This window comes from Cyprinus carpio, chromosome B18, assembly GCF_018340385.1.
Source record: "Cyprinus carpio isolate SPL01 chromosome B18, ASM1834038v1, whole genome shotgun sequence".
NCBI lineage: Eukaryota > Metazoa > Chordata > Actinopteri > Cypriniformes > Cyprinidae > Cyprinus > Cyprinus carpio.
Window position 1 is genome coordinate 4519474 of NC_056614.1, and position 22114 is coordinate 4541587.

Here is a 22114-nt window from a genome sequence, read left to right on the forward strand (position 1 = left end):
GTTACAAAATAATTGTCCGTTCACAGGCATGTAATTCTTGACCAACTGCATTGTTCAACACTATTAACAATGAAATGACAGACTAGGTATATTATTGATTGACAACGTCTGAAATCTGTCTGTATTTGAAGTTTTCAAACAATCTCCTATATGTAGAAAATGAATGGAACTGGTTCTTCTAGAATGATTTGTTGCACTCTCTTAGTAAGCATTACACAATTTTCACGCTGTATTAACCAGATACACATTTTATTTGTAAAAGGTTGCGTAATTGTGAATGAAACATTGTTTTCTGTTTCTAAATTTAATGTAATCCCTGAATCAAATTTAAAGCACTCCAGACTCTCGATTTCATTTCAAGTGTTTCCACGTGTAACTCAAACTTTAAAATCACATTACATACATACATTTTGCACAAAAGTCATGAAAAGACTATGACGATGTTCACATTTAAGCATGTGAGTGTGACACTAGAAATACACACTCCTTGAACTAAAGAAAGCTGAAGGTACAGACTAAAACAAAGCTAAATCAAAACCATTAAAAGGAGAAAATCAGACATATATTTACATATCTTTAGACAGAATAAAACCCTCAAACCGCTCTCCTCTTAAAATATACAAATGTATAAAGCAATTGTTTAGATAAAAAAACAGGTCAAAGGTTCATCCCTCTCTTCAGCCAAGCTATGCTGGGTTATTCCACGTATGTTACTAAAACATTTGCGACCTGAGAAAATTAAAGAGTTCATAAAATTTCTTAGTTCATTATAATCTTCGAGCAGCTTATACTCCCGTCTTCTCCTTGATCCAGGCCCTGAATTTTGGCACGTTTGTGTAGATGCCTGGCTTGTTTCTGCGAGCACAACCGTCACCCCAGCTCACCACTCCCGCCAGGAACATACGGTCATTTGAAAAATAAGACATAGGACCGCCAGAATCACCCTGAGGAAAGAAACGGGGTGTTATTTAGATACTAAAATGTGAGCGAACAAAGAAAAATAAAGAGAAAGAGTTAAATAAAATGGCAATTAAATTAGGGACGCCCAATATTAAAATTCTGCAAATAATTAAAAAGCAGATAATTGTTATTTTATGATAAATAACCAATAAATGGCTGATATTAAAAGTCTATATTACTTTGTCTAAATACATTTTAAATTTGCCTGTATAAACAAAAATCTATTGTTGCTAAATGCTACCGGAATGTACTGGTATTAAAATTCTGGCTAATACCAAAAAGCTCAATTAATTTCCATTTTATGGTCAATAACCAATAATAGGCAAAGTCAATAATAATTTATCCTAAATTAACTTAACATTAAACCGTATAAACAAAAATCAATAATTTTAAATGCTAGAGGTGTGGACTGATATTATCATTCTAGTTCATACCAAAATTAATTCATCTTAATTACAACAACGATAATAATCTGCATATTGTATGATAACCGATAAATGGCCAATTTTAAATTCAATACTACTTGAAAAAATAAAACTATAAAGTAAAACAAACATGTTTTAAAATGCCTCTACTGAATTTTGGCATTGCATCACTATCATGCACAATATGAAAAATCAATATTCATTTCAAGAAGATTACATTCAAGAGTTATTAAAATTAGAGATGCCCCGATGTACGCTGATATTTATCGGCCGATATTTTAGCTCCATAGACTAAAAAACCCGTCAAAATAAGAGTCCAGCCTTGATAAAGGAGATCTCATACATATTTAAACTTACAAAAAAATATTAAAATGTATACAAAAACAAATTAGAAGATTAATCATAATAAAGTCTGTTACAATGAAGAATGATTAATATGTATTTAATTCATACAGTGAAGTGTTATTTTACATTTGTTACTTTTTTTCTGTACCTGAAAACTGTTAAACCTACCTAAAAAGCACTGTTTATGTAATATGCATCTTTGTTCTGTTGTATTTATGTAGGCCTGCTGAATGTTAAATGGATCCAATCCATGTTCATTAGAAATTATTTGATGATGCAGCAATAAAACTGCTAGTATAATTTAAGGCAGGCGTTTTTGAACTTTGCTGATTTAAAACATGATCAAAATACTATCTATTTTGATGCCAAAAATTCAAACAAGAGAGGAAGTGACAAATATCGGTATCGGCCATTAAGTGTTTGTTAAAATCGGTATCGGCCCCAAAAATCCTATCGGTGCATCCCTAATTAAAATATAAGGGATTTTAAAGATCAACCTTAAGAGAGCATGGTAAAAAAAGTGAATATGTCGACCAAAACTGATATTATAATAAATAAATAAATAAAATCTCTAATACTGATCACTAAACCAAACAATGAAATAAACAGGAATAAAACTATACATGCTTTGAAAGGAAAAATCATGAGCACTTGTATGTTTAAAGCACTTAAAGTGTGCTTCTGCTCCAGTGATCGATAGACTTTTAAGCGGTGTATGAAACCCACCTGGCAAGCATCCACTCCTCCTGTCAGAACGCCAGCACACGTCATGCGAGATGTGATCTGTCCATTCATTAGTTCGTCACACACCGTGCTGTTGATGATGCGAACATTCGCTTTCTGAAGCACAGGTGCTCCACCGCCTGAAATACACACAAGTTACTGAACGGTTTTAGTTACAATATTTCTAAATCTTTGTTAACATTAGTTAGTAAGAATACAACTATTCATTGCTAGTTCACTCAAGTCTAATAAATAATATACAACTTTTTTTTTATAGTGTATTAGTAAATGTCAAAATCAACTAACTGATAACATTAAGATTGATAAATGCTTTAGAAGTATTTTTCATTGTTAGTTCATGTTAACAAATGGAACGTTATTGTATAGTTTAACTGATAACAATTTTTGATCTCGGGCTGAAATATGTCAGGCTTTGTGAAAGGTATAAAGCATCATTGTGTAGCTCTTTTACTGACCCCCTTCTCTGGTGGCACCCCAGCCGGTGATAGTGACAGTTTCACCAGCCGGGAAGACGTCAGTGGCAGAGGGCAAGCAAATGGGTCGAATGGTCTCATTGAAGGTCACGGGTGAGTCCAGCTCCATCAGAGCGATGTCATTGTCATAGGTGTAGGAATTGTAGTTCTTGTGAGGAATGATTTGTTTTAGGAATCTCTTTGTTGCCTGCTGTTTCTCTAGTTGTCTGTGGAGACCTAGGTATGCTTCCCATGTTCCTGGCTGACCATATCTGTGAATTCATCAGACGTACAGACGTGAATGTTTTCTCTGCTATCCTAAGTGTTTTGAGTAAGAAAACCAATGTAATGGATCGATATAAGTTTAAAGGGTTAGTTTAGTAAAATTAGCGCAAGTTTTACCCTCAAAGCATCCTAGGTGTATATGACTTTCGTCTTTCAGAGGAATCCAATCGAAGTTTTATTAAAAATTGTCCTTGCTCTTCCAATCTTTAGAATGGGAGTAGGTGGGCGTTTTTTTTCAACAGTCCAAAAGTAGTCAAATAAAGCACATGCATCCATAATAGAGCCATGTGAGGCACGTTTTATTATGGATGTGCATGCTTTATTTGACTAGGATCATTTTTGATATAACTTCGATCGGATGTGTCTGAAAGAAGAACGTCATATAAACCTACGATGCTTTGAGGGTGTGTAAAACATGGGCTAATTTTCATTTTAATACAAAGACATTCACTTTTTATATTATAATTTCAAAAGACATCTTCTGCTCACCAAGGCTACGTTTATATGAGGGAAAATACAGTAAAAACAGTAAAATTGTGAAATATTTTTACCATTTAAAATAATGTTAATAGAATGTATTATATTTTAATATTTTTGTAATTTATTCCTGTGATGGCGTTTTCGGTGTCAGAAATCATTCTAATATGCTGATTTGCTGCTCAACAAACTTTTCTCATTATTATCAATGTTGAAAACAATTTTTGCTGCTTAACATTTTTGTGGAAATCATGATATACTACCATTCAAATGTTGGGGGTAAGATTTAAAGATTAAAAAAAAGAGAGAGTTTAATATTTTTATTCAGCACGGACACATTAAATTGATAAAGAGATAGTAAAGACATTCATAAGATTTCTATTTCAAATAAATGTTGTTCATTGAACTTTCTAGTCATCAAAGAATTCTGAAAAAATTATTGTTTTTTAAAAAAAGCACCAACAACTGTTTTCAACATTGACAATATAAAGAACCATTATTATATATAACTACTGAACATGATTTCTGAAAAATCATTGAAGACTGTAGTAATGATGCTAAAAATTCAGCTTTGATCACAGCAATAAATTACATTTTAAAATATATTCAAATAGTTAACAGTTATTTAAAAATGTTAAAACATTTTACTGTATTTATAATCCAAAAAAATACAGCCTTGGTGACTTTTTTCATAAACATTAAAAAAAATCCTAATTATTCCAAACTTTTGACCTGTAGTGTAAGTGTCCAAGCGGTATTTGAGGCCAGAAATGTTTAGTTAATGAAGTAGTTTCTCAAGTGAAAGTTATAGATTGAAGAAAGAAAAAAGAAACAAACTGATCATTTACTTGATTTTGGGATCGTCTTGTACGCAGTGGGCAGCCGTCACAAGCCATCGGTCACTGATGATTGATGCACCGCAAACATGTGCTTTGTTTTTAATGTGCAGGCTGACCTGCCATGGGAACTCGCCCATATCTGCTTCCTGCCCACCCACAATTCGAGACTTTGTGTAAGCCTTCTTACCACAGTCTAGAGGAGAAAGACAGAGCGAGAGAACACAGATCAACATTAAACAATGCAGAATGTGTGTTGAAGAATAGATGTTAGGAAGTAGATGCCACACACCGCAGTTGGATTCATCCGAGTTGTCGCCACAGTCATCTTGTCCATCACACATAGGGTTCTGTTTTGTGATACATTTGCCATTATTGCACGCAAACGTCGAGACTTTACAAATATCTGTAAGACAGAAAGACAAACAATGAGAAAGAATGTAGAGAAGGAAACTGCTTTCGAAAAATATATTCTCTGAATATTTTCAAATACAATAAACAAGAAAAACACTAAAATAAATAAACAGGCTTTATCGAACATATCATCACCTCTTGTACAGCCATCTTCATCTGAGCCGTCTTTACAGTCACGATTCCCGTCACACTTCAGCTTCTCTGAGACACACTGATCATTACTGCATTTAAATTCTCCAACCTTACAACCTGCCAGAGAAGAGGGCAACTATGTTAAATCAGGTGAGGATGTGAAGAGAAGAGAGAAGAGAGAAGACAGAAGCTGGTAGTCGTCTTCAATACAGTTAAAGAAACGAATAAAAAGTTACACTGCTCCGTTGTGTTCAGCGTGACCAGTCCCTCACTATGCAGATATATCTGATATGAAGCATGATGTTTTACGTCAATGCTACAAAGCCTATAGCCTAATAAATAATATTTTAGAATCCAGATATGTCACAAATATGTAAACATTTGAATTTGAGCCGAATGAGAGAGGTAGGCATCAGTTTCACCTTAAATTACCTTTTTTTTTTAAATGACGCTTTTATAGCCTAAATGCATAGCCTTAACTTTAGAGGATTTGTTGTCGATAGAAACTTATAACTGTTTATAATGTTTGTAAACATTATTTTTGAATGTTATAATAAAATGCGACGTGAGCCTATACGCAACTCTTTTTTTTCACTTTCAAAACGCAATCTTATTCAAGTAGTGTTTTTTTAACAATGCAGCAAACATTTTTAAATCTAAAAAAAAAAATACTTTAATGTCTTTAAAGTGTTAATAGAATTTTTCTTTTATTTTGTAGCCTACATTTGGCCAAAATCAAGAAAAGATGATGCTGTAGCTATTAGCTGTGACTAAGATACCAGATCTCTTTTTTATTTTCTCTTTATTATTATTATTATTATTGTTAGCCTATTATTATTATTGGCAAAGAAATTTGTTTTACAAAAATAACGTTATTAAACGGTATTTCTTCTACTCTAACCAGTTTCGGAACGGTAATAATACAGAGGAACGCAGGAACAGAAACGTTAAAATATCGATTTTGCTCGGAGTGAACCGATTTAATTTTCAAGCCCTGATACAAATATTGATTTTTTTTTGTTACATAATTTGTCAAAAATGTCAGTTACAATGCAGACAACACACAAAAACTGAAGGGGTGACACCACAGCACATCCACGATGGAGGAAAAACATGCACAAAAACTTGTGAAAAGACATATAGCTATGTGGAAATGGCAAATAAGAATGCAAGAATAACTTTTATATTGGTTTAATATGAACACTTACTGGATAGAAGCTACTTAGGTTTACTTGATTATCCATATGGCATTTTTTAGAAAATTCCATTTAAAATGTATCAAATATGACAGCCTACATTAGGCTTTTGAGAAATGTTTATCCCTCAGTCATCACTGTTTTGTATCGCATTATATGTTTGCCCCCCACAATAAAAAATAAGTATTTAAAAAATAAAAAAAATAGATATCATATCATTAAATCATATAATAGACATTATTACAGAGTGACAAATTATTTTTCTAAGCACTTTACACAAGTAGTTGGTCACAGTGCTATAAAGAGCTCATTGATTTACATTACATTTTGTGCCTCTGAATAAAACTGATGTGTTTTTTCTTCCAAGCTCTCCTCCGTATATGATCCATAAAAGCCTTTATCTAACTATTATTTCATACTGCAGGCTTTAAAGGGTTAACTAACATTACTGCATTATTAAATTGTAGAACCGAAATAGCATAATGGCATTGTTAACTAATTTCAAATTTTATATGCTTGATATATTCTTCACGGTACCCCTGATTAAACTAGAAATCTAAGTGAATAAATGACTGATTTCTTGGTAGAAATAGTGATGAATATTTAAAAAAGCCTATAAATAATACATCTACGCTGTCTTGTATATTGACTGTTACAGAACCAATGGGTGTTCACGCCCTTTCCCTATATTGCCTGTGGAGGCAGTATTTCTCACAACTGGATGCATAATAGAGGGTAAATTGAAAGAAAAGACAGGAAACAAAGGAAAGCAGAAAAGGGTCTTACCACAATTAAGTTCATCTGTGTCATCTCCACAGTCATTTACACCATCACACCGCCAGAACATCGGCTTACAGATCCCATTTCTGCACTGGATCATGCTGGCGTCACATTCTGAAATCCACATCCAAACTCTGTATATCTGAACTCGAATTCATATTCAGAGAGCAAGTGTGCAATTCTGTGTGTGAATTTAAGCACTTACTGCAGTTCCTCTCGTCTGTGCTGTCACCGCAATCGTTCCAGCCGTCACAGCGCAAGGATGGGTTTATACAGCGTTTGTTGTTACACTGGAACTGGTCCGGGCAGGCTGAGAGATTCAGAAACTGAATTTACTTTTTAATGTTCACACTGACACCACTTTAAAAACTGGCATCAGTTAGTCTATTTTTTCCACTTGAGGCCAGACTGCTTCTACAAAAGTGAAAGGTTTGACCCATTCTTGCTGGTTTTTACTTATGAACCATTTTTTATGTCTTTACTTACGGTCAGAGGGATCAAAGACCTCATACGTGGCGCTGAAACCTCGATCTACTTGTGATGAATCCGATTTGAACACAACCGACACCTGGTTACTGTTGACTGTAACCATGGTATTAGCAGGCAGCTGCCCACACAATGTGCTGCGAAGAAACAAACAAGAAAATTTGTATGAAATCTCCAGCTAAATGATTACAAGCACTGGTGGTTCAAGATCTGGGCTGGGGAACTTAAAGGTTGTAGGTTCAAACACCACAGTAACCAATCAAAAAAATAAAAAAATAATCGAACTAGGTGTTGGTATAAACCTAATCCTCCACAAATACACGATTGAACCTTAAGTTTTAAAACATATTTTCCATAGAGAAAATTGCATTTTATGTGAACCTTCAGAGAGATACATTTTTTAATTACGGGACCAAGTGATTTGAATGTATAACCCCTATTGAGCCAAATACATTTTTATTAGTGAATGAATGCTGTATGAGCTTTGCTTTGCTTCTTTGTGAACAGCTGTTTTTGTGGCGAAATTGATTTTTTTTTTTAAAGATACACTGAATTGCTATAAACATGAAGAACTTGTGACGTGAGAAACCTGTTACTTTTTATTTCTAGATAAATTATCTGTGCTTTAGACAACTATTCTCATTAAATAAGATATCTGCAAGTTGGAAAAGCTGTAAAAGACAAATATCTTAAACTGATGTTGTCAGTTGTATCCTTTATGCAATAATAACACACACACACACACACACACAAACAATAGTTGATTGTGAGCCTTCACCATCATGTCCTTGAACAAAATGTTTAAACCCAGACTGACTGTTTCTATAACAAGTGTACTGTACACTACTTTTAAATAAAACTTGACTCTACTGCTATTAGTCAGATTTAGTGATTTATTTATTTATCCCAAAATATCAATCATCTGAGAGGAAAAATGACACTATAGTTTTCAGGCTTTTAAATTCTACAATAAATATCTCAGTATTTATGTGATCTAAAATGACAACCTCCGAACCACTCACATATTCTTACTGAATATTTCTATCTTGTTCTCCAGTAAAATATATAATGTCCTTTAAGCTAGATACTTTTACTTGAGAAGCAGATGAATTAAAAAAAAACCTTACATTCTTGTTAATTTTAGTTTCTTAAACCAATGGGATTTTTCTTTCTTGTTTCAAACATAAATTTGATTTGATTTTTCTGAAGACAAACCATTTCTTGTGTAACCTTTTCTTCTCAAAATAAATTATATAAAGATATTTAGACATGTTTTTTAGAAGGAAACAAACAGAGAGGAATATCCAAAAGTGAAAAGTCCAATGCTGTCATACGCTTTACCAGCGCTCTTGGAGGAACATCACCCAGCCAATCAGACTGAAGGACCAGAACTAACTGTTGTACAAGAGTCAATTCTGTGAAATGTCTAAAAATAAATTACTGTTTTACAGTTTTAATTTACTGACCTTTTACCAACAATCTGCACTTTAGCTCCTGGGCAAGTCGGACTCCCTGTAGAAACCATGAACTTGGGAAACTTCAGCTTGATGAATTTATCATTAGGAACCTTTAAACAATAGATATGGATATAACACCGTTATAAAAGTGGTTAATCATGACAATAACATTCAAAATGCATGTCTCTGTCTTACCTCGATGTCCCACTGACATGTGGTGCTGGGTGGGTAATAACTGGGGAAGTTGGGTGATTTAAAACTGCCAGAGGATCCACTTAATTTACCACCACATGCAAGTTCTGTTAAAAGGGGAGAACCAGTGAGAGAGGCTTAACATTTCAGAGAAAAGCATGCTGTACTATTAATCAGTCAAGTGTGTTTTTGTTCAGCCAGCCAGGATTCATTTTTACCGCTGCTATCTTGTCTGATCTGAGTGACACGTGCTCTGAAACCCGACAAATTCCAGTCTTCATTGGTTACAAAGGTGACCAACATAACATTCCGGGACGAGATGAAGGATAAGGGATTACTGGGAGAATAAAAGCCACACTTCCTGTTTAAGAGGGAAAGAAACTTGCATTAAAATTCCTTACAGTTGCATATAAAGCCACTTGATGGCGCTACAAACACAAGCACAACTCACTCTGCCATTAGGTGTTTGTCCATGGCGACCAAGGAGTCATACACTCTCACAAAGTCATTTGCACAGTTTTCTTCAAGGTTGAAGGTGTCAAAAGTCAACTTCAGCATGTGGCCTGGATCTCCCCGAAGCTCCCACTGCACAAAGGTGTTTGGAGTGTAAGGTTGGTCAGGGAAACCCGGTGATTTAATGATCTCTTCAGCAGAACTCCTGGCGTGCTCGGCGAATTTCATACTTGCTGGACATACAGAAAACAAAAGGTTAATCTTACACACTTATCACTGGATATATGGTATATTAATGAGTTTGAATGTGCTTAGGAAATACAGTCCTGTTCTAAAACCTACTGGACTTTGGTCCCTATGATTTCCACTATGTGACAAGAAAATGTGGAATTCAGTCATTAAAGTGGAATTTACTGTGTATTTGGCAAAATGAGAGAGTTCCCCTTATGAGTATTTCAGCATTTCATTTGATAAAACTACCATCAGATACACAACCACCAACATAAAAATTTTACTTGAAGAAATGATGACAGAAATCTATTACTACTGTACGACAGAACTGAATTCCCAAAGAAATGACAACAACAATGCAGCTTATTTATTAAGGAATATTAAAATTTTTCAATGATGTTTTACTTTAAACAGTAATCCTGTCAGAAACAGCCTTTCTTAGGAGCGCATCTATGATATCTTTAATTGCTTTCTATTGAGGCAGCTCACTAGGTTTAGGAAAAGAGAGTGTATGACAGATATATTAATGCACTACTCACTCCTGGCTTTTGAGAACAGACGTGTGTCCAGAGCTGTTAATGAAAGATTGACACAGTTATTATAAATCTGACATCAAGACAAGGTGAATCTCACAAAACCTTTCAGGAACCAGGTCACATTTCACCCCAAAAACACAAGAAAAAAAATTGCTTTTCATTTATATGATAAATAAGCATACTTCCCCCCTCATTACTGTAATGCAAAAGATAATGATATATTATTTAAAGTATATTTATGCATATGATTACTGTTGCACTATTTGTAAGTTTGTATTCTTTAATCAAGGTTCAATAATTGAATATATAACCAGCAGTGAAATGCTGCGTCATCTTGGTAATCCAAAGTCTCTTTATCCAAAGTTTATTTATGCAAATTATAATTTTTCATTTAGATTTTACAGAAAAATAGGACCTAGACATGTTTTAATGAGATGATCCATCCAAAAGTATTACCTGAAGACACAACGTGATCAAAGACCAGGGGACCTTGTTGAACTCTGCGAACTTTGTTGCTATACATTTCATCTAAACTGCTCACAGCCCGGTCCAATGCTTTGTCCTGTCCCACTGGAACAGCAAACTCTGACTCATAGTAAGCTATTACACTGCCCTCACTGCAGAAAGCCAGACAGACAGACTGAGATTAACATAGCTGAAAATTACTCGCCCTCAGGCAATCTAAGATGTAGATGAATTTGTTTCTTCAGCGGAACAGATTTGGAGAAATGTAGCATTACATCGCTTGCTCAACAGTGGATCCTCTGCAGTGAATGGGTGCCGTCAGAATGAGAGTCCAAACAGCTGATAGAAACATCACAATAATTCACAAGTAATCCACACCACTCTACTCCAGTCCATCAGTGGATTTTGATGTGAGAGGAATTTTTATTTTTTTTACCAGGGCAAGCATTATGATGGATTATGGACAAATATATGGATTATGAACAAGCACAGCTTATCACTTCACAAGACACACACGGACTGGAGTGGATTACTTGTGGATTGTGATGTTTTTAATCAGCTGTTTCTGACGCTCATTCTGACGGTACCCATTCATTGCAAAGGATCCACTGATGAGCAAATTTTTTCAAATCTGTTTCAATGAAAGAACAATTCATCTACATAATGGATTGCCTGAAGATGATTCAATTTTCAGCAAATTGACATTTTTGGGTTAACCATTTGTTTAAAAGCGGGTGCATGACCAAAAAACATAAAAAAAATGTGGGCAATCACATGTAAACATACCTGAAGGCTTGAACTCTGGAACCAACGTAATATTTTGACAGTTCTGGAGATTCTGAGTACATTGATTTCAGCTAAATATGAATTAAAAAACTAAATTAAATACACTTTTCACTATCATTACTATGAAAAAAAAATAGTTTTAATAATTTTGGTTCTCACCTGATCCATGACTTGGCTTGCCAATTGTTTAAACTCTGTACTGTCCGGGTTTTCATATGCATCCACAAAAGCTTGATTTGTTATCCTAAGTGTGCCAGTGTAAATCTTCTGTAATTTCAAATCTTTCCGGACTGCAGACATCAGGGAGACATGAAACAACAAACACACGATCAGCACCATCATGACTGACACAGTACCCGTGTTATGCTGTCTGTGGCTGCAGTACTGACTTACAGTGGAAATGCCAGACCAGAAGCCCAATGATCAAAGCCAAAACAGCTGCCAAGATCACCAGACCAACAACGATCCCAACTTTCCCAGGACCCCTCTTCTTCTCCAGCTTTTTATTATCTGATGCTGGCAAGAACGTTACCGCTGTGTCCCACTCCTTGTCCTGAACACAAAAGAGGCAAAATACTTTTCACTCTTCTCTGTAAATTCCAGTGCCTCTGAATTTAACTACATAAAAGTCAGTTTGAAGAAATAAATAAAAAATGACAATTGCAGCACATATCCTCAACAGAATGAGATTTTGATTGAAAACAGCTTTTTTTTTTTGACAGAATAAGCACAGATTCATAGGCATTATATAAGAGCAGCATCAGAACACTTCCCTAGATGCTCATACTGCTCCACGCAACTTCAAAGTCTACATGGGCTTTGTTTTCAGAGGAAGAGAGAGAGGCAGTGTCTCAATTTTTATAAAGCAATCATTTTTATGAAGCAATGCCATCCATCATAGACACCATGTTTGGGTGACTGCTTATACTTTTTATTGTAGTTACTTATTATTGTAATGTGTTCTTTAACAATACAAAACATTAAATGAATACTTTAATTCAGCAAGGATGACTGATCAAAAGTACCAGCAAGACATTTATAATGTTACAAAAGATTTAAAATAAATAATATTTCAAATAAATGCTGTTCAAGGAACTTTTTATTCAAATAAATATGGAGTAATGATGCTGAAAATCAATCTTTGCATCACAGGAGTAAATGGCATTTTAAAATATATTAATATAGATAACAGTTCTTTCAAATTGTAATAATATTCCACAATATTACTGTTTTAATGTATTTCTGTTAAAATAAATGCAGCCTTTCATAAGAAAGTTTAAGAAATACAAAAAAAAGTAGGATTTGTGAATTTTATCCATGACGATAAACTGATTGAATCATGAAAAGGGAACATGACTAGAATGGAACTTCTCCTAGAAGTGCGGTTGCAATTGTTAGTAGAGGACTATAGACGAACCATACACAATAACACCAGGAATGAGTTTTAAGAATGTAAGCAGTGTTGACTTTAAACCAAGACACAGCACACTGGATACACAATCAGCCTGCTGATGGAAGTAGAAGGCATAGTAGGACATGCTATTCCATGTGGTTAGAGCAATTATAATGAAACCAGTGGTGAAACATCAAAAGCTCACTATATTTGCAGAACACAATAATTATTTTTGTATTCAGTGATTACTAGTATTAACCTTCAATAGGCTTTTTAGAATTGCATTTCAGTAAATACTCATAATTTGTGTGTAAAATCAGCTGATTAAATTAAATAATAGGACTTTGGGACAAAAGAGTTTTTACACTTGATGTAAAGTACACTATATCAAAAGTTTGGGGTTCTCAGCGAGACTGCATTTATTTGATCAAAAATACAGTAAAAACAGCAATATTGTGAAATATCATTACAATTTAAAATAACCGTTTTTTTTTTTTATTTATTCATGTGATGCAAACCTGAATTTTTCATCATTATTCCAGTCTTTAGTGTCACATGATCCTTCAGAAATCATTCTAATAAGCTGCTTTGGTGGACAAAATTTTTTTCTAATTATTGTATTGCTAATGTTATTGTAATGTTAAAAATGTTAAAAGTCTTAACTGTCATTTTAATGAATGCTTACTGAATAAAAGTATGAATTCCAAAAAGGTCTTACTGACCCCAAACTTTTTAATGGAAGTGTACTTTGCTCACTATGAAACACTGGCCTACAACTGTGTCTTTCATAAACCTCGGTTGTCTCAGTTATCTCAGACTGCTGTCACATGACACTGTTCATGACCTTTATTCTATTTCATTTGTATCAAAAAATGTGCCAAGACAAAAAGTCCCACCTGAGCTGGAATTCATGGAATAATTGGAAACATTTATGAAACAAAGGATATGGATTTTGCTACTACCATGCAGTGAAGCCAAATATAAACTGCCAGCCCACAATGAGACTTTCAAAGACATCTAAAGAGTTTTATTGTCTGTCTAGTTTCATCTTTGCATATTTGAGACCATAGATTTAATAACAATGATCAGGATGTTCTAATGTCAATTAAACTTAAAATTAATTTTATTACATTTACAAACTGTCACACATTAACATTGCTAAGTAATGAGAGACTAGAATAATAGTTCCTCTTCCAATCAGACCTGCTTTTGGTGTAAACTTAAGACATTTAAGTCAATGAGCAATGAAAGTCTAGCTATAAATGAGTGACTAAACCTGGGTTAAGTGGTTAACATTCATTCTATGATGACATGCATGATGCATGAAAAGCAGCTGATCACTGCTGAATAAGTGGGATATCCCGGAGTCATTTTCAGGTTTCATCTGTGGGGGTGTTGTCTCATAGTAAGGCTAACTGCAGTAAGCATGTCGTAACAGATCTGTGGAATGCATGCATCTCTACACACACCACACAAATATACAATAACATGCTGCATGGTGCATTCAACTCAAAAATTATTCATGAAGGCATTGAAACACCAGTTCTTCTATTGTGCACCAAAACACTTGACCAACTCATAGTGTTGCATACACAACAGTTCTCAGCTACAAGTTATCCATAATGTAATGTTTTAAACTATGCAAAAATCTATATTGAATCTATACAATAGATTTTTATCCTTTATATCTTTTAACTTTATATTGTTCTTATATTTACAGATATTTATCATACATTTACTTTTACAATAAACACAATTCATAAAACTTGAATTCACACTACGTGAAAGATATTGTGAACTGGTTAATTTATAAAAACCCTTTGAATTAACCAACTTTTTTCCCACTCTACATCTGACAGAAATAGATATGGCATTTGATTATTTTGAAAACATCTGAGCGACTATCAAATTGCTGAGTAATGCATGGTTGTGCCACTATTTTTACTTCCAAGCATGTCCAAACTAGTGACAGACTGATATTTGAGATCTCAGTTAGAGATTTTAAAAACAGCCCTGTCAAAGATTGAACAGTATGCTTTATTTAGTAAAATTTGTGTTATTTGGAGTAAATTTTTAGTAAAAAGGAATATTAAATTTTATTTTTGCAATTTAGTGCATTTCTTATTCACTAATATAATACACTTGTTATTTACAGGTCAACAGTCACGTAATACACTGAAAAAAAATGTTGATGCAGGATTTAAGACAAATTCCACTCAGAAACTGCAAGTTTAGTAGTAAATTTCACAAATAAATACAAAAATGACAAGTAACATTGAATTAAAATTAAGATTTGAAGTACAAAAACTGAAATAGTATTTTCTTTTTTTGTGTAATAAAAAAGAATACCAATAACTGTATTTAAAGACAGAAAATGAGTCATACACGAAAGTGTATACTGTGTCTCATTTGCTGTCTTTAAATAGTACAATACATTTATTGGTATTGGTCAACAGTCACCTAGTGCATGGTGTAAATGGTGCATGATATACTACAGTTTTCACTCACAAATGGCAACTAACATACTAAATGAAATATTCAATGTTTACACAAAGACTGAAATAGCATTTTTAATTATTTATATATATATATATATAATATATATATATATATATATATATATATATATATATATAATATATATATATATATATATATATATATATATATAAATGTACTTCAATAATCCTTATTTACAACCATCTTTATAGTGTATCCTAGATTGTGGTATCCACATAGGCTGCTGAAAAACCCCTATTGGTCACCACCACATAAAACCAAACAATTCACCAGAAGTGACTGTTTTTAATCTGTCTCTTAAAGTGACAGCTACCTATAATCACCAGAGACATTAACTGCTGCTGTAGACTGGAAGCACTTCATTTGAAGTCTTGTGAATGTCTACTGACACACTATCCTCACAGACGACAATGAAGCACAGCTAATCCAGTCAGCAGAACGACTTAAACATGGACGTCTATTGATGATCAATAGAAATGAAATCCCCTACACATGCAAACCGACTGAGATGAAAAGAAAAGGAATAAACGTCAGCCGACCTCCCAAGCTTGAGTTACTACAGACAGGAAATGATGTCTGCCACTTCTTGAGGTGACAGTGGTGGCACACTTTTAAGTTGGTAGCACAAAGAGGTTAATGCACTTAAACATTAGGTTGTGCGATGTCATCTTATAGTCAAGGCGTTTTAGATCAAAATAAAGAAATGAATGTAGCCAGTTTTCCAACACATTTGAGGCCTGGAAACCAAACTTGTACGATTTCCAGATATTTACAGGCTTTCCATGAGCGTGGTTCCTTTGAAAGTAATAGACATAGGTGGTAGCATTGCCAAAACCACCATAACCACACTCTTATTTATAGTTTCACACTTCCAGCCCTTGCAGATCTTTATATGATGGCTTCTACTAAACAGGCTGACACAACTGGAAATGAATTCATGTGTTAAAACTGACCACTACACAGCTTTTAGGACAGATATGTTATATTTCAGTTATCATTATGTGTTTAAGGTTGCTTAAAAGGTTTAAAATATATTAAGTTGTTAATAAGGTAAAGGCCGGGTGGATCTTACCGAAGGACTGGGAGTGTAACGCATTCCTCTATCCATAGGGTCCATTTCTGAGAGACCACCAGAAGAATAAATATCAACTGACGTTTCTTCTCACACTTCCACTTCTGCTGACAAAATCAGACGAATATTTGTGTATTGTAAGAAACGCACACACACACACAGGCTTGTTATTCTCAGATGAAATCAAACAACAACACGCCCATTACAAGTGCACGCGGAACAAAACATAAATTATAGCGTCCTAATAAAAGCTTTTAAATAAAATGTCGAACAAACTAAGACGTGTATGTCTCAAAAACCAAATCAGAAGATTAAAATGAGGTACGTTTGATCTTCGGAAGAGAGGGAAGATTGTTTCGTCTACCTGTGAAACGAGAGATATTTCCGGTACAATGGGAGTGACTCAAGCGATACCAGCTCTTCAGGTGCGCGCTTCCCACAAATAACACATTACAACCCAATCTCGAAATTACACAATAGCCCTAAATACGTCAAAATACGGTGACCACGTGCGTTAATATTTTAAACCAACTGCAAGGTATATTTAAAGCATAGATAAGACTGTAGAAATGCAGTATCGATGTGGTTTTCTGCTAGGGAGTGACTCACCGTGTGCGGGCGTCTGCTGTATGTCGGATTCTAGTGTGCTGCCTACTTAGACCGCATGGTTGGCAATCATACCTAGACTGCTTCGGAATGCGCCTATGGGACCGATAAGACTGTCTAGGTAGGGCACGTAGTAGAACTTGAGACAAAGCCTCAAATGCGGTTTCCCTCGGCTTGATACAAACTAGACATGCAGGTTTCTGTTGTTACATAAAAATGGCGTTTCCACGAAGTAGAGCTCCCTGGAAAAACTGAGTAGATTTTAAGATATGGATATGAAAACCGTTTACAAATACTAGGCGTTAGACCAATACAAATCAAATATCTGTTTAACAACAATAATAATAGCCTACAATACAATATAGCCTAATAGAAAAAAGATGAAGTCCACAACAACAACAATAACAATAATAGTAATAATAATTATATATGTATATATGTATATATATATATATATATATATATATATATTTATATATATGTATATATATATATATATATATATATATATAATTATTATTACTATTATTATTGTTGTTGTTGTGGACTTCATCTTATATGTATATATATATATATATATATATATATATATATATATATATATATATATATATATATATATATATATACGTACACATACATATATATACATATAAACTCAACTACAGAACTTAAAATGAGTTACAGTATAGAAATTAAACAACTAAATTGATATTCAAAAGGCAATCTCAGAACGAAGATACCAGAGGGTGTGTACTAGTCGAGTTGTACAAATATTCAGCAGGAGTGGATATGGGTTAGTCTCTGTCCATGTTAAAGGACATCTGTCAGAGAACAAACTGTCAAGCTTTTCAGTCTCGTGTACAATGGGTCAACAAATGCAAATAAAATCAATTGTTGTAAATACTGTCTGTTATGTAATCTCTCGCAGCTTCTGCAAATAGTGCAAATGAAATACTATTTTCAACATTCAAGATTTCACCGCCACAGAACATTGTGTTTTTATTCTGAATTATGTTTATGATCAAAATGACTTTATATACACAGATAAATGTTTAGATGAATAAACTTATTGACCCTTGAAGGTAAGCAACATCAACTGCTCAATCTATAGCACACAGTAACTAGCAAACACTCTGATGTGTCATATATAAGATACAGTATACACTGCAACAGAATGTGGGAAACATAGATGAGTTGTACATACACGAATGGCAGATGACATTAAAAGCTTCTCTGTCAGATTTATTGACTATTGGATTGTGTAAATGTGGTGTGATGGGAGAAGCAGACAGTCTATTGTGTAATAGCAGCAGGCAGAAAAACATCATGTTGATTTTTCTGCCCCCTGCTACTGATTTTACACGGACCACCTGTAGATCTGTGTTTATGCTCACATGGACATGACAATCAGGGACCTGCTGTGTGACATTACTTCATATAATACAATCTTGGATACAGAATTGTTTTACTTTTTGGGTAGTTTATTTAAATTATTATTTTTGTTCATTATTATACCCCATGACCCTAGCAATTCATTTTCACATGACATTTTCACGTGTTTAAGAGAGGAAACTGTGGCCTTTTCTGAGATACCAAATGTGATGTTGCTCATATAAACTTCCCCTCGTTGATTGTAAAACATCTGAGACCACAGTACAATATTGGAAAGAAGAGCAGTAGGTATATTATTTTGTAATTAGCATTTATGTTTGTTTTTATTTTCACTTTGTCTCTTATAAACAAACATCTCTCTTTCTCTCTTTTAATGAATAACTTTCTTACACTGCAAAGAGATGTGTTAAAAATGACACATGTTGTGCAGAATTTTAACATGTGGCGAGTGTGCTCAGGGACAACACATGTTGTGTCAAATTTAAAACAATTTGTGTGTTAAGATGGATCTACTGTGTAATGTAATTTAACACACAACTTGACATTTAAACACATTATGTGTATAACTCAAAATTAATGTGTTAATATGACAAAAATAATAAGCATTACCATCAATTTGTAATTCTACAAAATTGAAATAAAACAGACAGATGTAAAAATGTTAGCAATTTAATTTGTCAAATGTTGTCAGGGTAGAGAACAATGCATGGAAAGGCACAACAAAATGTTTTTAATCTCAATTTCATAAATTAAATTTAGAAGATTAGATGACACAAATGTCTTGTAATGCACTACAACTATTAGCTACAATACAGTATACATTAAAAAGTATTACCAACATCAGCTACACCTTGGATGATTGAAAAATCAAATGAAATATAACTTTAAAATATTTTAAGAGATAATGCAAAAGTTCTGATATTGTTAGTAACACTTTTTTGTTTGTTTGTTTGTTTGTTTTTTATGTGTGTGTGTGTGTGTGTGTGTGTGTCTTAAAAGAGATTGGTTGTGTTGACAGCATTCTGACATTCTGGATTTTAACACACAATGTGTAATTTAAAAAAAAAATCCTTTGGACAGATTGGCACAAAAAATGTGTTATCTCCTGGGCAGGCAGTTTGTGTTTATGTAAATAAAAACAATACATATATTTCATATGGTAGCACATAAAAAGCTCTAAAATGAACAAAAATCATTAATAAAATAAATAAAAAATATATACATTTCAATTTATTAAACTTAAAATATTAACGGCTATTTTTTGTTGGCCAATCACGTAGTGCCTCTTGAGTTTTGGGAATGTCCAATTGTTGTCAACCTATGGACACATGTGAATTCTGTTTTATTCTTTTTACTACAACTTGATTACATGTCTAATCCATGTTTATGTCTTCTCACTGACCATTCTAACTACTGCATAAGTTCATTAAAGAATAGAATGTTGTTTGCTGGTTTTACAACTGCAAAGAAGACAATAATACAAAACTGGTTTACTCCTCACATGTGTGCAAATACATTTTGGATTCACAGCCACCTTTAAATAGTGACTTGGGAATATACAACAGCACGAAGGAACAGGGCTAAACCTAGTACCATGGATGCATGGGAATGTTTTTCTACCAAAATTTTGGATTATTTAAAGGAATGACTATAAAAAGCTGTTTTTTTCTTCTTTCAATCTTTCAGATTGTAATAATATCGATATGTCTGTGGCTCCCCCTTCCCTGTTTTGTTTGTTTGTATGTATGTTGTTTTGTTGAAAAAAAAAATTTGATCACAAAAAAAAAGAAAAGAAAGAAAGATATTTACAAATGGTAATCTGTTATGACCACTAGGACATTCTGCAGACGTTTTCACTGGTTGGGAAGAACATATACACTTTTAAAGGGTTTGTTCATCCAAAAATGAAAGTTTTACTCACCCCAGAGGCATCCTAGGTGTATATGACTTTCTTCTTTCAGACGAATGGGTTAGTTCATTTATATTGAAACTTGTCCTGGCTATTCCAAGCTCTATCATTGCAGTCAGCAGGTGTTGCAGTGTTGCAGTGCCAGTGAGTCTTGTGAAAACCAACGTTTTATTACAGGATCATAGGAAGCAAAATTTCCTTACTTTAGCAAAGGAAAACCAGTCTCCTCTTGGCTTATATTGAAATCCTCTGACATTCTTCTTTACAAATCCTCGTTTTTACTTCTAATTCGTGACCGTTGTTTTGTTTTGATCTCTTCACTGCATTTCTGCGTGCATTACTTCTGAGTGGCGCATGTGCAAAGCTGACCTCCGTACGTCATCGGCCCGGAACTGCTTCCGTTTACAACAGTGAGCGCAAGCTACATTAAAGTGATTATTGCTTTTTGAATATGGATATTTTTCTTACAAAAATGCATCGATTCGCTACAGGAGGCCTTTGTTTACCCCCCGGAGATGTGTGAGACAGTTTTTATGGATGGGTGCTTTTTATTTAACTTCTTTTGGACTGAAGCACTGCAACACCCAATGACTGCAATAATAGAGCTTGGAATAGCCAGGACCATTTTAATATAACTCCGACTGGATTTGTCCGAAATAACATATGAAATTGTAGCATTTATGACAGTGCTCTAACAACAGTAATTAGCTGAGTATAATAATAAATGATAATTGAGACTGAAAATGAATAAATACAGAAGTAAAACCCAAAGTAGAAACAGAAGAGATGTAATGAAGACCAGGTTCCAGTAAAATATCTTGACACTCCTCTATGGCAATTTCTCTTTGCAAATACTGAGGTTGTGATAGGTGGCAGTATCTGACTGTTAGAAATACACAATTGGGATTAGAGTTACTGTGTGTTTCTTCCATTTGTTTCAAGGGATAGTTCACCTAAAAATCTCACCCCATTTTCTCAATACTATGGAAGTGGCTACTGGCTAACAAATGAGGTTACTCACATTCTTCAAAATATCTTCTTTTGTGTTGTGCAGAAGAAAGAAACTCACTCGGGTTTGAAACAAGTGGGATTGAGGAAATGATGTCAGAATTTAATTTTTTTACGTGAACTATCCCTTAAAAACAATTATGTTTAGAAAGGTAGTCATTGTGAATGGACAGTATGTGACATATTGAAAGGAAAAAGTGTTAAAAAGTCATAGGATATCTTTATTTATTTATTTATTTTTTGCAACTGAGTATGCTTATGCATAATAAGAGATACGTATCCTCAACTGAACAGAACTGCTCATACTTACATATTCGTATGTGTGTGTGTGTGTGTATGTATGTATATATATATATTAGGGCTGTCAAATGATTAATCACGATTAATCACATCCAAAATAAAAGTTTTGTTTACATAATATATGTGTGTATACTGTGTATATTTATTATGTATATATAAATACACACACATGCATGTATATATTTAAGAAGAATATGTTATGTTTATATATTAAATATATTTATATATAATATAAAATATAAGAATATAAATATATAAA

At 33.7% G+C, this 22114-nt stretch overlaps 1 protein-coding gene across 3 annotated transcripts; it reads right to left on the reverse strand.

Moving 5' to 3' along the window:
• Window positions 1–12: 12 nt before the first annotated feature.
• st14a (ST14 transmembrane serine protease matriptase a) lies at window positions 13–17298 on the reverse strand. Of its 3 annotated transcripts, none has more exons than XM_042743574.1 (20): window positions 17247–17298; window positions 16638–16741; window positions 12046–12205; window positions 11812–11942; window positions 11653–11723; window positions 10858–11018; window positions 10405–10437; window positions 9633–9867; window positions 9400–9542; window positions 9185–9288; window positions 8999–9099; window positions 7533–7669; window positions 7252–7356; window positions 7053–7160; window positions 5074–5187; window positions 4817–4930; window positions 4537–4720; window positions 2930–3198; window positions 2457–2593; window positions 13–944 (listed from the first exon to the last, which is right to left on the reverse strand). In XM_042743574.1, exons 2-20 carry the CDS (start codon window positions 16680–16682, stop codon window positions 786–788), a joined length of 2511 nt encoding a protein of 836 aa, XP_042599508.1. In that variant the 5' UTR covers window positions 16683–16741; window positions 17247–17298; the 3' UTR covers window positions 13–785. The 3 variants fall into 3 exon arrangements, with proteins under 3 accessions (XP_042599508.1, XP_042599507.1, XP_042599509.1); XM_042743573.1 differs by lacking the exon at window positions 17247–17298 and adding an exon at window positions 17002–17240; XM_042743575.1 differs by lacking the exon at window positions 17247–17298 and adding an exon at window positions 16963–16981.
• Window positions 17299–22114: the final 4816 nt, after the last annotated feature.